The sequence below is a fragment of the Podarcis vaucheri genome, assembly GCF_965113315.1.
Source record: "Podarcis vaucheri genome assembly, chromosome: 11".
Lineage (NCBI taxonomy): Eukaryota > Metazoa > Chordata > Lepidosauria > Squamata > Lacertidae > Podarcis > Podarcis vaucheri.
In genome coordinates, this window is record NC_138749.1 from 30,903,567 (window position 1) to 30,921,922 (window position 18,356).

An 18,356-nucleotide genomic window follows, 5' to 3' on the forward strand; every position below is an offset into this window, starting at 1 on the left:
AGTTTAGACCGGCTGAATAAAGGACACCAACTTCATCCTTCTGCAGGGGATAGGGGAGGAGGAACATGACAAGTGAAAACAGGACTAATGCTTACCATCATTTGCATCAGCTACTATGAAGTCCCGTGCACATTGTGATTTCCCTAATAAGACTTTGGGTGACGTATAGGAATATGAACGAGACCGAATTCCGGACAGTAACGATTCCTAAAAAACACCCAATGTTTTAGAGAACTGATCTTCAACAACCACAACAACAACAGCATAAGTCCAGATTTCCTCATCCTTTTTCTAACTGCTAGGTAGGTGTTGATGTTTTTCAAATAAACATTTGCTAAGCTAGATGAATGCTCAATCCAATTATTTCATTTATGGCCACTGTAGGTAAAGGTATTTATGTGCAATTCCTTTCCTCTAGACTTGTCTATTGCTGAAAAGATGGCGTGGCAAATTTTGGGAAATACGATCTCACATCAATTAAAGGTTGCAGCCAACCCCATATTTAATAATGAGTTTAAAGAAAAATGGTACCCCGCCTAAATGTAATTGATTTGGCTAACTGGAAATAGAAAAGATGAGTTACTAACTTTGTAGGAAAACAAGCAAATACCTTTGACTGCAGATTGCTGGACAAAGGAAGGGATTCAGCCCTGCTCATGTTAAAATCCAGTTCTGTTGTTGTCTCTGAAGAACCTAACCCATCCCTATTGGCCAAGGCTGTAGAAGAGTTGAAGGACATTGAAGGGTAGCAGTTATGGGATCGGTTAGAAATTCTTTCATCTCCATTGTCTACATCCAAGTCATCAAGACTAGAACTAAGCATACAGAGAGAGAGAGAGACCGCAAATTACAAATACAACTTAAGCCGGCTTTTCAACATTAAGCAGAGGGTGTTACAGACACTGTCTATGATCAGTATCCCAGCCACCTTCCAAAGACTTCTGCATGGCTCAAATATCTAAGAAATTAGAGGCATGTGCTAAGCCAGGAGTGGGGATATGGATATGAAGTTGAAGTGCATCAGATTTTTATCTCCCCCATATCCGCTGTAGGCCATATTCGACAGGAGGGGCACCTATCTGTCAGGTGATCCAATTTATCTCACAGGGTTTGAAATCAAACCATGAGGGGGCAACCCTTTATTAAAGTACCATGAAGGGCTCTCTGGGAGCAATGATGATTAGCTAGTAGTCAATGATTGCAGAGAGCCATGTGTGGCGCTGTGCAGTCCTGACAATCAGCTGATTTCCATCCAGAAAACCAAGGTTCAGAAAAAAACAAGAATGAAGGGCAACATTTCACAAATCCAAGAGAAGACTATGGATTAGATTAGATTGGATTGGATTGGATTGGATTGGATTGGATTGGATTGGATTGGATTGGAAAGGGGGGCTTGCAGACAGCCTTAGGTTGGAATCATAGCCCCATTTGCATTCAGTGGAATTCATTTCTGAGTCAACATAGTTAGCACTGCAGTCTATGGCTATCTTTTTATTTCCTCAGGAGACAATTTTTTGACATTCATTTTTCTCTCTGTTTTTTGAGCAAGACATGTTTGTATTGGGGGGGGTTCTTTTCGAAACAACACTGCTAAAATTAAATCCACACCTCCTTTTTTTAATGATGGAATAGCGTTGATTCCGTTGATTGCTAAATACATGTGTCTTCTTGAGAGACAAGTATGGACCTGCTGCATCCAAATTAGGCTGAATGATGGGGGAGGAGTTTCTGCTGTCCCCGCTATTTGCTGGTGCTTCTGGATCTTCATTTGAGTCTGCGCGGTCTCTGTGCATTTCAGGAGCAGACTGGTCTACCTTCATGTACTTGACGCCCATGTCTTCCATCTAAAGCAAGAAATCCAAACAAGTTAGGTGATATTCAAAAGCTGCAAAACAAAATGAAATGAAGTTGAATCCAGTCTGTAAAGACTAGTATGAGGTCCTCACATTCCAAATACAAATCTGGCTAGAGGAACACAACCTAGGATGTGTTCTAGGATTGCTTCCAGATTACCTGTTTATTGAACATTTATCCTGATTTGTTTGTGGGGAGGTTACATGGCCTTGTATCAAGCAACCATTATTCCACCCTTTGCAGTGCATTTTCCTGTCATTTTAATTATTGCTAGAAGTCCGATATTTGGGGGGAGACGGAGAGCAGCTAAACAGAGGCCATTTGAAGAATGATCTCCCTGTAGGTTTCTTATTTTGTTATACTTATGTTTAATAAGCATGAGAAAAACCTATTCATTTCCCCCAAAATACAGTAATCGGATGAGCAGACATCAAGATGCTATTAAATATCATCTGTAACCAACAGAAGCAGAAATAAATGGAATATAAACCCCAGTAATGCAGAGAAAAGGAAAGCTAGTTTTGTTAATAATCATCTTCATCGTTAAATTTGGGGTTTTTTAGAACCACAACTAAGATCAGACTGTTAATTTCACACACCCCTAGAAAACTGAAATACAATAAGAAAGAAAGAAAGAAAGAAAGAAAGAAAGAAAGAAAGAAAGAAGAAAAAAAACGGCAAAGGCAATTGTGGAGTTCCTCCAACTCCTGGGTCTGGATGTTAGTGTGCCCATTTTACAAGAAGTCAGCAGAGTCCATGTCTGTCAGACTTACCTGATCCACCACCATGCGGTTTGCATAGACTTCTTCACTTCCATTCAGCATCGCAGAAAGTCTGGCTGCGGCAAAGAAGGTGGAGGGATTTGAGGTTTTCTGATAAGCCTCAAATGGGGAATGTTGTTGAACTGGAATAAACCATATAATAGACTCATAGAATCATAAATACAAACAATTTATTTCCTGTATAGTCATTCAGAGTAAAGTGGGGCTGGTTTCATTATGAGAATTAAAGAAAACATAAAGCCATTTCACAATAATATCACTTCTGTCTGTTTATTTACTTAGTATTTTATTTCCACATAGTTATATCACACACCTCCTCCCAGTGGGAGCACAGGGCAGCCAGCAATAAATAATACAATCTTGTTTTATTATTAAGAAGTACACAGTACAGCTTACAAGAGTTAAACGAATATTCAATGAAACAAGATAAACAAGACAAAATATTCATCATTGCTAAAAGCATGACCTTCAGCAGCTAAGTGAAAATGTGCCTGATAGATTTCCAGTGGGAGGGTAATCCATAACTGTGAATTTGAATCTACCTGTCTAATTTCACTTTAGGAAACAGAGTCAATGATGGTTAGGAAACAATGATGGTTCACTTTAGGAAACTGGGTCAACTTAACTGAGGGGCAGCTCATGTTGCAGCAGGTCCAAAGTTATCTGAGCCTTAATGGTTAAAACAAGCACTTTAAATTGAGCCCGGAAATGAATAGCCCAGGTTGTCAACCTGGTCCCTACCACCCACTAGTGGCCGTTTCAGGATTCTAGGAGGGCGGTAGGGGGTTCTACGGTGCAAGGTGAATCGTCCTTCCATTGAGCACTGGTGGGAGGTATGGAAATTTTACCATCAAGAAAGATGCATTAGTGGGCGGTAGGTATAGAAAGGATGACTACCCCTGGAATAGCCAATCAATGATGATCCTGTAAATTCGAGTTGGTGTGAGCTGGTGTTCAGGTCCCAGATCTGGTGGCTGCATTTTGGACTAACTAGAGTGTCCAGCCTGTTCTTCAAGGCAGCCCCATATAGACAAAATTCCAGGAACCTAGCTTGGAAGTAACTAGGGCACACATGGAGTATGTGTGGTCCTCCAGTTGCTGTAAGGATCTGAGCCCTGGTCTCCCAGGTCCTAGTCCAACACCCTAATCATTACACCACACTGGCTCTGCACAGACAATCTCAGTATGTGTCCTTCAAATTGTAGGCGTGCCAAGCAGAGAGTGTTTGGGTTTACCAGGTTTTTCTTTTTTGTTCATGTGACAATTTGCCAACTAAATGAATGGAGTCGGACCAAGGAATCTGAGCAACAGCCTGCCAGTTTCCTCCCCACTAGGCATCTTCCAAAAGAACTATAGATCCTGGTCTCCTGCTTTCCCTTGCATGTGCAAAAGAAAACACTTTGTTGGAAGGAAGAATGCTTCCAGGAGCCTGCTTTGTAATCTAGCCAAGCTTTTGTGCCTCCTTGATCTTGGCTGTTCCAGCTCTTTGCATCACACACAAAACCTTCCTGACTATGTCATGGTGTGATAAAAGGATACAAAAATACCACCATTGCCTCACCTGCTTTTTCCCCCCTATAAGTATTTCAGAGAGGAGATGGAAAGTGAATGTGGTTTTAAAAAAATTACACAGAAAAAGGAAAAGGAGGTAAAATATGTAGCAGCAGCTCCTGATAACCTCAATTCCTCCCCTACCAAACACATTTTCATTCACAGTTCATTCAGGATGCAATCAACACAAATAAACAGCAAGCCTCCATCTTATTTAGGCTCTGTAACAAAAGGACATCTTTGTTTGGAGCAGAAATTTACTTCCCTGCCCCCTTCTCTTCAGCTCCTCTGAGAATCAGGAGGACCTCCTGAATGCTGTGGTTCAGGGGGTTGAGGGGGATCCCCCAAAACTGGGTGGAGACAACTTGTGGTTTTCTCTGGTTCCAGCCCATGAAATGTTCTAAATGCAACCTATGGAACTTACATCAACAATATCTGGTCTGCATTTAGAAAATATTGAAGAGGAGCCCAAGCTGCACCTAAGAGCCTCAATTCCCCCATTTTCCAAAAAAAGCTTTCACAATGATGGCCTGTTTTAAACTACAGAAAGAAACATTCTATCAAACTCCATTTTGATATCTGATTTCATTATTTTTTAAAGATTTTTTATGTGGCCAATCTAGAAGCCTAAGATGGTAAACAAACAAAAATACAAACTGACACATTAACACTATCAAATGATGTAATAGCAACAAACACAAGTCTTTATCTTGTTGACATAAGCAAATCTGGATAAAACCAGCATGAAACTAACCAGATATAGAGACAACATCAACCTTTCCCTGAGAGTACCCACATAATAGAGTTAATAAGTGATCATGTACTACGTATTCCAATAAATTAAGATCTGAGCTAACTGTGAAATGCTGGGAGTGAAGGTTGTGCATAGTTCTCCTTCCAGAAATGACTTCAAGTGTAATTATTAATTTTTTAAAAAGCTATTAAAATGCCAAAGCCACAGGCCTCCCTTCCTCTAGCTTGTATCACACGACATGCTACAGACTTGTACACATTTGAGTTGTCCAGGAATACGAAAAGCACAGTCAGCTTTAAATGGCATTTGCTATGCCTCATCCCACAAAATGACATCATAAGCAAGACTAAATGCTATGTTATTAATGAAGTAATTGCAAACACCATGTTACAACCTCAAATGTGAGACATTGCAAGTGCTCTTCCCTGTTGCAAGTCTGTGCTGCCTGCCCACTTGCTAAAATTTCCACCACTCCTCTGGACTTCTGGTTAGATACAGCTGAGTAGTAAAATCATACACCCTGTGAGTGGATTATATAGACCCCTGTCTTTCTACCTGTTTGGGTGCTCACCACAGGAAATTATCAGTTGGTATTTAATGGTTGTCTGTTTCCCACTCTGTTTCTGACCCATTAGATTTGGGGACTACTATTGGTTAGGTACAAAAGGTTGGCTAGCCTGTTAACACACAGGGCTACTCCCAAAGACAAAGAAGTCTGGACACAGCATAGATATCAAGAGTAATGGTAGGTGATGCCTTTTTTAGAACCAGCTAAAGCAGGTGTGGGGAACCTGTGGACCTCCAGGTATTGCTGTACTCCCAGCTCCCATCAGTCCCAGTCAGCATGGCTAATCATCAGGGATAATGGGAGCTGGACACTAAGAGGTCACAAAGTGAGCAGGTTTTTGAGTTCCAAATAAGTCTCCCTCATGTTGGATATTCAGCAGAAAGAAAGAAAAGTGGGCTAAGCAGGATGGAAAGTCTGCCTGTCTTAAGATGGCATATGGAAAATATTATCGTTAGGCTACATTTCATAGGTTATTGAAAAAGAGGTCAGGTTTCACCAGGTTACTATCCTACTATTAATTTTCCAATAGCTGCTTGCTATATGTGTGTATTTTGGAGAATATCAAATTTAGCCATCATGTAGACGGAGCCTAGATTGGGAGGAACATGATATTCTACAACATAAAGATATGGGTTTATGCCGACCAGCAGCTAGGCAGTAAAACTCAATTCTGCTTGTATTGACTCATTATTTAGGACATCACCAATAGTTAATCTTCAGCTTTGTTAACATGACTTTTGCTTTACTTCTGGCTCTTAGCCTTGTGATGAGCCAATGTATTCAACATAAACTGCTGGTTTGTATACAGTGGTACCTTGGTTGTCAAACGTAATCTGTTCCAGAAGACCGTTCAACTTCTGAAACGTTCGACAACCAAGGTGCAAAGGGCGGTTGCCAAAGTCAATGGAGAAAAAAGAAAAAAATGGAAGCAATTACTTCTGGGTTTTTGGCGTTCAGGTTCTGAAACATTTAGCTTCCGAGACGCTCAAAAACAGAGGTACCACTGTACTTTCAAAGGCACAGCCACCATGATGCTTCGCTGTCCCCAGAGTCCTTGATACAACTTCAACTCTCTTTTGGAAGGCTTTACAAAAATGGTTGGCTTCTGAAATTGCTTATTTGTTTAACTATTCCATGCTCCTTACTGGTGGCTGATGCTAAACAGCTATAAGTGATTTTTTAATCAAGTTTTCATGCACAAGAAAAATATTAAGAAATATTAAGAAGGAACAATTTTATTTAGTAGAACTCAAACAGGAAGAGCCATCTAAATGCTTAAAAGCCAATGATTGACTGGGAATCCCATAACATAAAGAGCATTAATCTTCAGATACACAAAAATAATCCTTCCTTATTCCCATAGTGTTTTTTTTTTTTTTTGAGGGGGGGGGAGGGAATTCAGTCATTTAGGGGCAGGGGAGCAGAAGCTGCTGAAAGTTTCATGGGAGCATACCATTTTGTAATGGCATTTTTAGGGTTGTTGTTTTTTATGGTGGTTGTTTTTACTTTTTGTCATGATGTAATGTCATTCCAGGGTATTTAGGGGAATGGCAGTACTAACTGATTATAAAAGATCTGCTACTCCCTACAACAATGACATTATAAAATCCATAAAAAGCTGCTTCCCCCCTTAAATTTTCAGTAAATTTTGTACCTCCCAATATCTCACCCCTCACCCCTCACCCCTAGGTTCAGAGGGCCCTTTCACACACACCCCTTCCCAGTTTTTAGTTGAAAGATTTTCGTAATGAACTTGCTTTGGCTCACCATGACCTGGATCATTATAAACATCCTTGAAATGCAAAGGGCCAACAGAGCTCTCTGAGAATCAAGTTGCAAGCATCTTTTAATAAAGGAGTAATTCACTGTAACTGAATACAGTTGGAGCATCATAAGAAACCTATGCTTTTTGTTGGTATCTCTTCAAAGCTAAAATCACTGACAGTTCCAGTAGACTTTGGCAGCTGTGTGTCTATAAGAAGATTCCTTACACTTTCTAATACACCAGGAATTCTTTTGCAAAGAATGGCTCACAAGTTTCCGATGCGCATAAATAACTTAAGACTAATATTGTAACTAGAAAGGTATTTCAAGACTTCACCAAACTCACAAGACAGCACACTTAATTATATATTGACTCCATCAGTTATTTATTTCTACCAAAAGACACAACGCAGTTTAAAAAATGACAAAGCAACATCAAACATACAGGTTATAAATCACATTCCTACAGTTCCACAAATTCCTTTCAGCATGACTCCGGAATAATCGTGACTCACAGACTGTACTTTATTTACATTCCAATGAAATCAATAGAAAGGTCCAGATTTAAGGCGAAACCAACTCAGATGTTGTCTAACTCCGCTTACTAACACAAAAATCAGCAATCATGAAAACAGAACAAATATAGCAGGCATTTTAAGCAAGACTCCCTGGTTGCTTGCAGCTGAAATGCTGGACTAGACGGACCATGGACTTATCCAACAAGGCATTCTTAAGAGGTTAATGTGAGGCAGAAAGGAACCCTGTAGCTGTAGGTTGTGCACCCTGTGCTACATACATATATGCCCCCTGTGCATTTGTATGAAAACATACAACATAAAGAGAAGGGAGATCAACTATTGTGGTTGATCTGCATGCTCTAATAATAGAGAGAAATATTTTCAGAATATATATATATTACCTGTGCTATGTACAGGTATAGGTATGTGCATGCCCAGGCATGGCCAAACTTGGCCCTCCAGCTGTTTTGGGACTACAACTCCCATCATCCCTAGCTATCAGGACCTGTGGTGGTCAGGGATGGTGGGAACTGTAGTCACAAAACAGCTGGAGGGCCAAGTTTGGCCAGGCCTGCCCTATGTGCATTGGTACCAGAATATCTGAAAGACTGTCTTCTTCCTCACAAGCATCCTCACCTACTGCAATTCTCTTCAGAGACCTTGCCTTGCATCCAATTATCACTGGAGGATTCAGGACAAGGCCTTTACAGTTGTGGCACCAAGGCTTTCCCTCACTTTGTTGTCTTATTGTCATTTTACCACTGCATCTTTGGCTTGGTCCCTCCCTCTCGCCCCAGCTGCCTTTTGTGATTTTAACATCTGGCTCCTGGTGTATATTTGTTCTAAGTGATGCTGTGAGCCACTCAAGGCTGAAAGGTGGGACATAAATATTTTAATTAAGAAACAGAACTATGATTCTATGCCTCTTTGCAGTTTTCATATTTTGCATTTGCCATGGGGGATTCTTTAACATCTGCCCACAGCTACTGTGTAAGTGGTATGAGCAGAAAATAACTACTAGGGAGTAGCTGATGTCCGATGAACCCAGGAAAGATGCTTCCACATTGCTAGGGGGAAAGGAAGGCAAACTGCAGAGATTCCATTGGCTAGTAAATGAAACAGAAGCAGGAAAAGTACACCAAAGAGGAATGGGAAGTGGCAGCTCCTTAGGATCACACAGATTCCTATTGCCTGATGTCCAAACAGCACATTCATAATTCACAGCTCTGACTTCACTCATTAGCTACAGAACACCAAAAGGCGGGAGCAGCCAGCCTAACTCAGTGCTGGATTTATGTATAAACTAAGCAGGCTATAGCTTAGGGCCCCACTCTCTTGGGGGGGCCCCCAAGAAAATTAAAGGGGGAAAACAACTGGATGTACATTTCCAAAATATAAGGTAAATAACAAATAAGATAAAACCTACATATATTAACAACTCAGTAATGAATACAAACATGAGCAAATCAGAAGCCATGAAGGAATATGACTAATTCCCACTTGGAGGAAGCAGCAAATAGTTTTCAAATAGCTTCCCAGAATTGCTTTCAGTACACTGAACATGGGTTAATATATAACTTGAAATAATGAAAGCTATGAAACCAAAAAAGGGAGAAATCCTAAATATTAAGCACACTGGATAAAATATATGAGCTGTTTAAGTTTGGGCCTGGACATTGATGGTGAAGGAGGCCGCAAGGGCAGCTCCAGCTGTCATCAGATTACTATAATGTGGGAGTGTCCTCAAGAACGGCGCAGTTCAGAAATGTCGGTTGGTTCTGAAAGTGGTGGTCAGATTTGGGGTTCACAGGTCAGCCTGCTTAGGTTGATTTTAAGAGGACTCCATTGGCTTCCAATTTGTTTCTGGGATCAAACCAAGATGCTGGCTCTGACCTTTAAAATCCCAAACAGCCAAGGAGCAAGGTTAACTCAAGAATCACTTCCTCCCATATGAGCCTGCTAGAGATCTGCACTTGGTTGCTGAGGCCCTCTGACTGTCCCTTTGGCAGCAGATATGTCACTTGTGGGTTCAAGCAAGAGGGCCTTTCAGTTATGGCGCTGAAACGATGCACTAGCCCTTCAAGAGAAATTCACCAGGCTTCCTTCTCTGCCAGCATTTAAACAGGTTCTTAAGAACATTTTGTCCCAGTGGGTATTTTTAGTTGAGCCTTTGATACATTTTTCATTTGCTACTGTTGATATATGGTTTTTATTATGCTGTTCCATGACAACATATTCCAGCAGTCTTTTGTTGTTGTTATTAATTTTGTTTTTCATTTCGTTTTGACTTATATTTTTATCGCAAGCCACCTTGCGTTTGTCACAGAAAGACCGGCTATAAATAAACATAAATATAAATTAGTTCAGTGTCTCCAAAAAGACAGCAGAATTGCTTTCCAGAAAGAGAGATTCACTCAAATTCTCTCCATTACTCTAAACATGTGGAAGGCACAAGTCCACCCATGCTAGACTGATATCCCAAGCCAGAAGCAAACAGGAAAGGATTAAGGATGTACTCTAAGTGTGTTAGGGGGGCAGAGGGCTCGAGGGAATGAGATATTTTATTTCACATTCCCTATTTCCCAAACCATAAGAAGCTCTAGGACAGCCTTACAGATACCATTTTGCTTTTTAAGAGAACTGTTATTATTTCTAGAGTGCCAAAATTAATGAAGTGCTGGGCATAACTCAAACTAATACGCAGGCCCTATCCTGAGGCTTCCAAGCTCAAGCACAGGACACATGAGAGAAGATGAGTAGAGAAACATGGTAGAAGAAGGAAATCAGTTTGAGAATGCCCAAACCATAGGTGAGTCATTAATAGGCACTGACATCCAACTAGGGTTAGGCTGATCTTCTCTTGCTTGCACGCCTGGGTCTAGCAGTTGAAGAGGTGGAGCCCCCAGTCAAGTGCCTTGAGGTTCTGAAGGGGACTTCACCAGCCTGACCCAACCTCGTCATGCCATCATTCACTGCCCTCTCTGCCAGACCCTCCTCCGCATGCTTTTCAGCTATTTTCCAACTTCACAGTAAATTCAATTACCACATTCCATCAGTGGAAGGATTTCCACTTGTGCAACAGGACTTCTTCTCCCCCCAAATCCTTCTGAAATCTTACTTCACTGAGTGACAGTGTTGTAAAGGATCTCTCTACTGATCAAGTGTATGGTATCATATCACACAGGCCATAAGGACAGGAAAATGGCACAGTGAGCTATTCAAGGTGGTTCACAGCAGCAAACATATGGGTTTCGAAACAGGGCCTTAAACACAAAACCCTTAATGACCTAAGACCAATAGTGAAATACATAATTTATGTGTACTACCCCTGATGGTTCAACATCAAAGTAAAACACTGTTGGGCAGACGGCTCACGCCACATCTTGTTTCAGCTGTGGTAAATTAGGCTCCAAAAGAAGGCCGTAATGGATGCTGTTTTACCAACCATCCAGCACTCAGCATGGTATGCATTCAACAAAATGATAATCCAGACACTACTGTGTTAAGATAACAGTGAAGAGAGGAGAGCTGGTATCCAAAACATTGTTGATGGAGATGATGACACACTGGGATATCTTTCCGTACGTCCAAAAAAGACACCTTCCATCAACCCCAGTACCTCATCCCTGTTACAGCTGACAGACTGATCTGATGGGCTTTATAAATTTCCTTTGGCATGTAAACTTACTATACTGGAAGGAAAGAAGTTCATTGATGAGCCATGCAAGTTCAATGGCAACCCTGTCATGCTCAGACTATAGAGGTGTGTGTGAAACAAGTCACAGAGGCAGCTGACATGAGAAACATGAAGGCTACATCAGAGGCCAAGAAGCAAGTCGGCGGCTGCTGTCCAAGAATGAATTAAAGCAAGACTTAATTAAGCGTCTTGTTTAAATCTCTTATTAACTGATGGCATTAATGTTTTATTATTACAAGGTAATGCTGTAAGCTTAGTGGGATATGTTTTATGCAGAGAATCTTAAAATTGTTATAGCATTGCCTGACATTTTCATAAGGTATTTTTTCCCCTCCAACAACAGTTGATATGTTTTTTAGTCAAACATAGATTTACCAAGCTGGATGTTTTCTAATCACAAAAATAATCACAGATTTGAATTCCTCAAACCCAAAATTGTATTTCACTGAAGAAATTTGCAAAAAAAATAAAAATATCCCCTACTACCAGATTCAATTTCAGAGCAACAGGCAAACCCCATGTGCTTTGGCCAGACAAAGCCAATGACTTCATGCTGTTTATTTTGCTCTCTGTCCAAATGCAAACCTCTTTCTTTCCAGGTCTCTTGCCTTATACATCCCGCACACAACCTGGGTAAACTATTTTTGCAGCCCCACCTCCTTACAAGTGAGTGTGAGCTGACCATCTATACAGCCAAGATTATCTGCTGCTTTGTCTATCTATTAATTGGGGTGTGCTGAGGTGAGGCTTAAAATTACAGGGCAGAATAACCCAGTATGTGCATGCACACACACAAGCTACAGAATTGATGGGTTGGATCCCAAGAACTACCAGCAGACATGCAGTTGAAGAAGAGGCCTTTGTTCACTTCTACTCTAGCCCATTGTTACATCCCACTGCAAAACATAAATATATACAACCCCCCAAACTGCTATTCAGGGTAGGAAACTTCAGAATGGTACTTAATATGGTGTCGAGGAATAAAGAGTTGGCAGAAATAAGCAGCTTAAAGAGTGCCTTTCTGCTCATATGGAAACCCATGCTTTTACATAAAAAAAAGCTTGCTTGTACTCCTGTATGGCAGATAATTTCCTGAAAACTCTCTCCATCTCTGCTTGCTCCATATGGATAAACTAGATGTGTGACAACAGGAGATCTGCAAATGGATCTCTTGAAGGGTTTTCCCACCCCAGCAGCAGCAGCAGCCGCAGTGCATGTTGCATCTTCCCATTATTTTCCATATCCACATTCAGAGTTGGTATATTGGTACTTGTTAGTTTCCCATAATGGGGTGAATGGTGTATGGGTAGGGTAGCCAGGAGATAAAACCTGCCAGCACCATGGCACAGTTCAAATCTCTCTCACACAGAGAGCTGCATTTGCCCTTGCAAAACACTTGGGAAATCCAGCTCTGGATCTCTTGATCAATCAAGGTCAAACCTAGTTTGGCTGGTAGAACCTTCATGTTTCTGATGGAGACAGAAGCTACAGCATCTAACTAAAATAAAATTATGCTTTTGTCAGTGACTTTTTGTCAGTGAATGTTAGCATAGATTAAAATATATGCTAACATTCACATGTGAAGGTCAACATTCAAAGTTTATTCACTGTAACAAATATATTTACACAACATATTTATGCATGGGTGTGTGGGTTTGCTTTCTTCTTAATCTTACTTTTAAAAAAATCCCAAGAGTTTGTATTCTTCATTTCTATCTTCTCATTCTATCACAGTAAAGTAGGCTTTTCATAAGGTATTTTGGTATTTATCAGCTTTCAGAAATACATCTTCCTATAAAATTGTCATTATTTCTATGCAAAATACTTGAGAGTTATAACAATCTGGAACCCGAATTTCCAAGTACATTTCCCCAAAGAAAGCAGCCACCAGAGAGACAGAAAGAGAGAATACATCAATTGTTTCATGTATTAGGTATTCTAAAAATTAGGTGAGCTATCTTTTTAGCAAACCCTGTATGCAACACAACAAATAGTTAAAACAAAAAGTCACATATAGAGAGCTTTCCACAAATTGCATCTGTATGGAACATCCTTTCCTAAGACTTCTGGCATATGTTTTGTTTTTGCTTTCTTTGTTCAAAACTGCTTACTTTAAAATAAGTTCCACTGAAACTGTGGAAAGCTCCTTCCAAATAAATATGTTTATGCTCAGAGTGCATGCATAGCAGAAATATCAGAAGCTAAAGTACTAGCAGAAGACCAATTCATTTACTTGCTGGAAAATGAAGCAAAGAGCATCCATAAATTCATAAGGATAGAGGTATTTTGTTCTTCAAACCAATTTGTATCTGTGACACAGACAATCTCCCAATGCCTTTTCTGAAAAGGAAAAATGCAAAACTCTTTATACCCACTTGCATGTGACTAACAACAAAATGAACCAGCAAGAAGAGTTAAAAGATAAGTAAATTGATAAGTAAAGAAGATTTTGTCTACCTTTTGGTCTGGATGTCCGTTTTCTAATTCTCATTTTAGGTAAGGATGGCCAAGAGTAATTAAAAGGTGCATCAGAATCCGAGTCCATTTTTTACTTTTATTTTGGCTAAGCAAACACCTCTTTAGAGAGTGCTGCTGCTGTTGTGTTGAGCAGCAAGTCAAGTGACAGAAAATAAAAAGACCCAAGAAGGAAGGATCAAATTGCCCACTAAACCAAGAAAGAAAGAAAGAAAGAAAGAGAGGCAGCTGGGGTCTGTTCTCTGCAAGCGTCAAGTATGTGGGCAAATATTAAGGCAGACACAGCCAAGTCAAAATCTGAACAGCCTGCAGTGGGGCTACTGCATCCTGGACTGCAGTTATAGGAAAGGTCACTGTGTGCCAATGAATCATTAACTCACCTTTTCATTTTCCAAATGTAAATGAAGAATAATCTGAGTTACCAGAGAAGGAGAACTCTCTCTCGGACTCTCTCTCTCAAATAGATAACAAAAGACAGAGGCTTTTCTTTATATTAAAATGTTAACCTGTATTTGGTTTGCAGTATGTAAAATTATTTTAAGCCTTGAGGTTTATATAGAATCAATGAAGTCCAAAGGCAAAATCTACAGTCAGCCAGTTTTCCCTGGCTTCTGTTCCTGCCACACACATAACAATTTCCCTTTGGAATTTATAGCATTGGTAGATCGGAGACATTTGTGGGTGAAGCAGCAGCTAAATGATGGAATTCTTATCTTTCCTAAATTTAAAGAGGGGGCATACCGTAGTTCCCTCTTACTATTACAAGGACAGAGGACCCACCTGAGACATTCTTTTTCTAAAAATGCATGCCGTGAAAACGATTGCTTTCTGTTCACAGTGACTCTCAGTTTGACAGTGAACCCAAAAGATTTTGGTAAGGTTGGCACCTTTACAGAACTGGCCTGCCCTCCCAGCAGTCTACAATAGAGCTAGTGACTAATTTACAACAAGTCTCCCATTCTTACCGCAGTCTCCCTGAACAACTCATCAGCAATTAGTATTCAGCAGAAACTCATTACCCCTCCCCCATCGTTAACGCTACACAAACTGCATGTTTTGTTTTGGGTTTGTTTTTTTTAATGGTTTGAATGTGGAAACACAAAAGCAGACACAAAACTAACAAGTCCACTGCTTGTTATTGTTTTTAACAAAAGTCCATGGAAAGTCACCTCATGTTGTGTGCATTTTTGTGTTCCGCCTAACAGGGAGGAGAATGTGCATAGGGGGATCAATTCAGAAAAGAAGGTGGCATATGAACTTGTTAACATTCCTCTACCCCACATCAATTATTTTTACAACCACCTAGATATGCAGGGGCCATAATGGATCAAAGGATTCCCCATCTTGCATATTGTTAACAGATCAGTGAAACACTCACTGGTATCAAATAATTCAGATACAGTTAAAAAGATGGAATTATACAATGGTTGGGCAGGAATTAAAATCTGTGTTAAAAACGGTTATTATTACATAAAATTGATTTTTTTTTTTTTAGCTTTAATTGTCTCAAGCTCGCTCTGCTTGTTTTTCACAGGTTCACTAAATGCACCTTCAGGCCATTCTCTGAGCCACCTGACAGTGGAGGCAAAGCACAGCCATCATGGCAGTAGCCTTATACTCCATCAATTTGACCAATCCTATAATAATCTTATAACAATAATCTAATAATCCTATAATAATTATGGTGCTGGAGGAGACTCTTGAGAGTCCCATGGGCTGCAAGAAGATCAAACCTATCCATTCGTCAGGAAATCAGCCCTGAGTGCTCACTGGAAGGACAGATGGTGAAGCTGAGGCTCCAATACTTTGGCCACCTCATGAGAAGAGAAGACTCCCTGGAAAAGACCTTGATGTTGGGAAAGATGGAGGGCACAAGGAGAAGGGGACGACAGAGGACGAGATGGTTGGACAGTGTTCTCGAAGCTACGAACATGAGTTTGACCAAACTGTGGGAGGCAGCGGAAGACAGGAGTACCTGGCGTGCTCTGGTCCATGGGGTCACGAAGAGTCGGACATGACTAAACGACTAAACAACAACAACATAATAATCTACCTTGCTCCCTTCAGGGAAGAATGAATCTTTTATTGAAACATATTTTTTTTAGAAAATATTGCAAAACAACATATATAATGTATCAAAACAAAAAACCTTGTTACCAAAAATAGTACTCTATTGACAATACATCTCCAACATTTTTGTTGGCATTGAGACTATTTGGTTCTAGCAGAATATAGTAAATGGTCTCCACTGATCAACTGAGTATCCCGTCAGTTTTGTTCCTTCCCATGGATGCTTTGCCGAAAGGTCAGCTTATTCATTAACATAGCTTGCCAGACTCCGTACAAGTATTCTTCTATTGTAGGTAAAACTTTCCTCCTCCCCCCCCTCCATACACTGCTAAAAGAATACGTGCTGTTATCAGCAACTTGCTCAGAGTTTTATGTATTTTCAGAACATAGGGCTTCAGGTAACCAAAGAGATTTGCTGGAGAGTTTTAATTGCATACTGTGCCCCACAATGTCTTTGATCTTTCTAACAATGTTCCTGTAATATAAACTCAGCCTTGCTCTAAGTCTATGATACGTGTACTGTATAAAATATGCACTGGTTTGAGTACATCTCTAGCCGACACAATCTAACAAATCCCAGAAAGAGCATACAGCCATTGACACAGCTATTTGTAAAAGTTGTCTACTCCTTGGCCCAGTTTCACCAAAGTACATTCACTGCAAGCTCAAAACCGCCACTTGCCAATCCTTTCCTCTTTTGTCTTTTTGCCTGTAAACACAATCTCCATCAAAATATTCTTTACTTGCAAAGGGAAGTAATAGGAGCTACTCAGATCTTCTAGCCAGGTCAATATTTATTTATAGTTTCCTGAACTTGACTTGCAGTTTGTAAATACTTGGAGAGGGATGGCAGGGAGCAATTAATCCATGTTACATTTTACATTATATAATTACGTCTACCTTCTATAACTAAATCCATAAACATATATTGCTCCACCCTCACATATCATATTCAGTCCTTTTCCTATTTAAATGGAGCATAGAGCTGATGTTAATAATGAAATGATGGGAGTTAACTGTTCCCATTGTTAATCCCAGAATTTTATAAATTCTGTGTGTCCCAATCAGTATGGTTTTCTCAACAAGGTTCATTCCTACTTGTAGTGATGTCAGGTGATTATGTGCTCTGAGGGCCTGGGGGGTAGGACTTCACCTCTCCCTCTCAGCGCTGTGCTCTGGATTCCCCTCCTTCCGCAAGGCATGCTCCAACCACCCATCAGCTGACTTGTAAGGTAAAGGGACCCCTGAACATTAGGTCCAGTCTCGGACGACTCTGGGGTTGTGGCGCTCATCTCGCTTTATTGGCCGAGGGAGCCGGCGTACAGCTTCCGGGTCATGTGGCCAGCATGACTAAGCCGCTTCTGGCAACCAGAGCAGTGCACGGAAACACCATTTACCTTCCCGCCAGAGCGGTACCTATTTATCTACTTGCACTTTGACGTGCTTTCGATCTGCTAGGTGGGCAGGAGCAGGGATCGAGCAATGGGAGCTCACCCCGTGGTGGGGATTTGAACCGCCGACCTTCTGATCGGCAAGTCCTAGGCTCTGTGATTTAACCCACAGTGTAGGAGAAATAAGCCTGGCTTCCTGAAAATGGCCTCATAGGCCAAATGGAGAACTGGTGAGCCAAGTGTGGCCTGTGGGCTGGAGGTCCCCCACTCCTACTTTAAAGGAATCATGGCAAGAACACTCTGGTCCAAGTTAACAAATATTGTGCTCAAATAATTTCTTGTTCCAGGCAGGATTTTTTTTTTTAAACACAGAGACCTTCCTTCCTCCACTCTCTTGCTGGTTGCATTATCAGAATAAGCCGCACCATTACTGAGCAACACCTTGAGAAGGCAGGGTGAGAAGGTAGGTTACAGCATTAAATATTAAATCAGTAAATCTGTGGAATTAAGTGCACAGTGTTGTTAAATGTGCAGCGTGGAGGATCGTGCCTTGGGGCAGAGTTTCAGAGTGGACTAGATGATTTTCAGGGCTGCGTCAATTATTGTCACTCTCTGATTCTATTCAACAAACTCAAGATTAACTAGACATCCTGCAAACAAGCCTTGGCATATTCCACTGCGGTTACATAATATTCTCAGCATGAATTAAGGGCACAGTTGCATAAGCGATCCAGTCTCTAGTTCACACTGGTTCCCTGTAGTTCCAGCTCTGATTTAGCCTCATTATGTGCATTTTGCTATTTCCAACAACAGGAAAACCGCTCAGATAACCCTCCAAGTCAAGGTTTTGAAATGAGCCTCAATTCCTCTCTCAAAATGTGCCTCCACTTCCAGTTTAGTGCCACTTAGCAGCTTAGTGCTAACCAGTGTTT

At 40.7% G+C, this 18,356-nt stretch overlaps 1 protein-coding gene across 6 annotated transcripts in view; it reads right to left on the reverse strand.

Moving 5' to 3' along the window:
- The window catches only part of ARHGEF28 (Rho guanine nucleotide exchange factor 28), a 130,424-nt gene that overhangs the window by 50,768 nt on the left and 61,300 nt on the right, over window positions 1-18,356 (reverse strand). For 5 of the 6 annotated variants that reach the window (XM_082191863.1, XM_082191861.1, XM_082191859.1 and 2 more), the window contains exons 10-13: window positions 2,628-2,758; window positions 1,609-1,844; window positions 611-815; window positions 96-207 (exon numbers count right to left, since the gene is read on the reverse strand). In XM_082191863.1, coding sequence (XP_082047989.1) covers window positions 96-207; window positions 611-815; window positions 1,609-1,844; window positions 2,628-2,758 — 684 coding nt within the window. Of the gene's footprint in view, window positions 1-95; window positions 208-610; window positions 816-1,608; window positions 1,845-2,627; window positions 2,759-13,945; window positions 14,049-18,356 lie in introns of those variants that run through there. The other variant, XM_082191864.1, reaches the window with a different exon arrangement.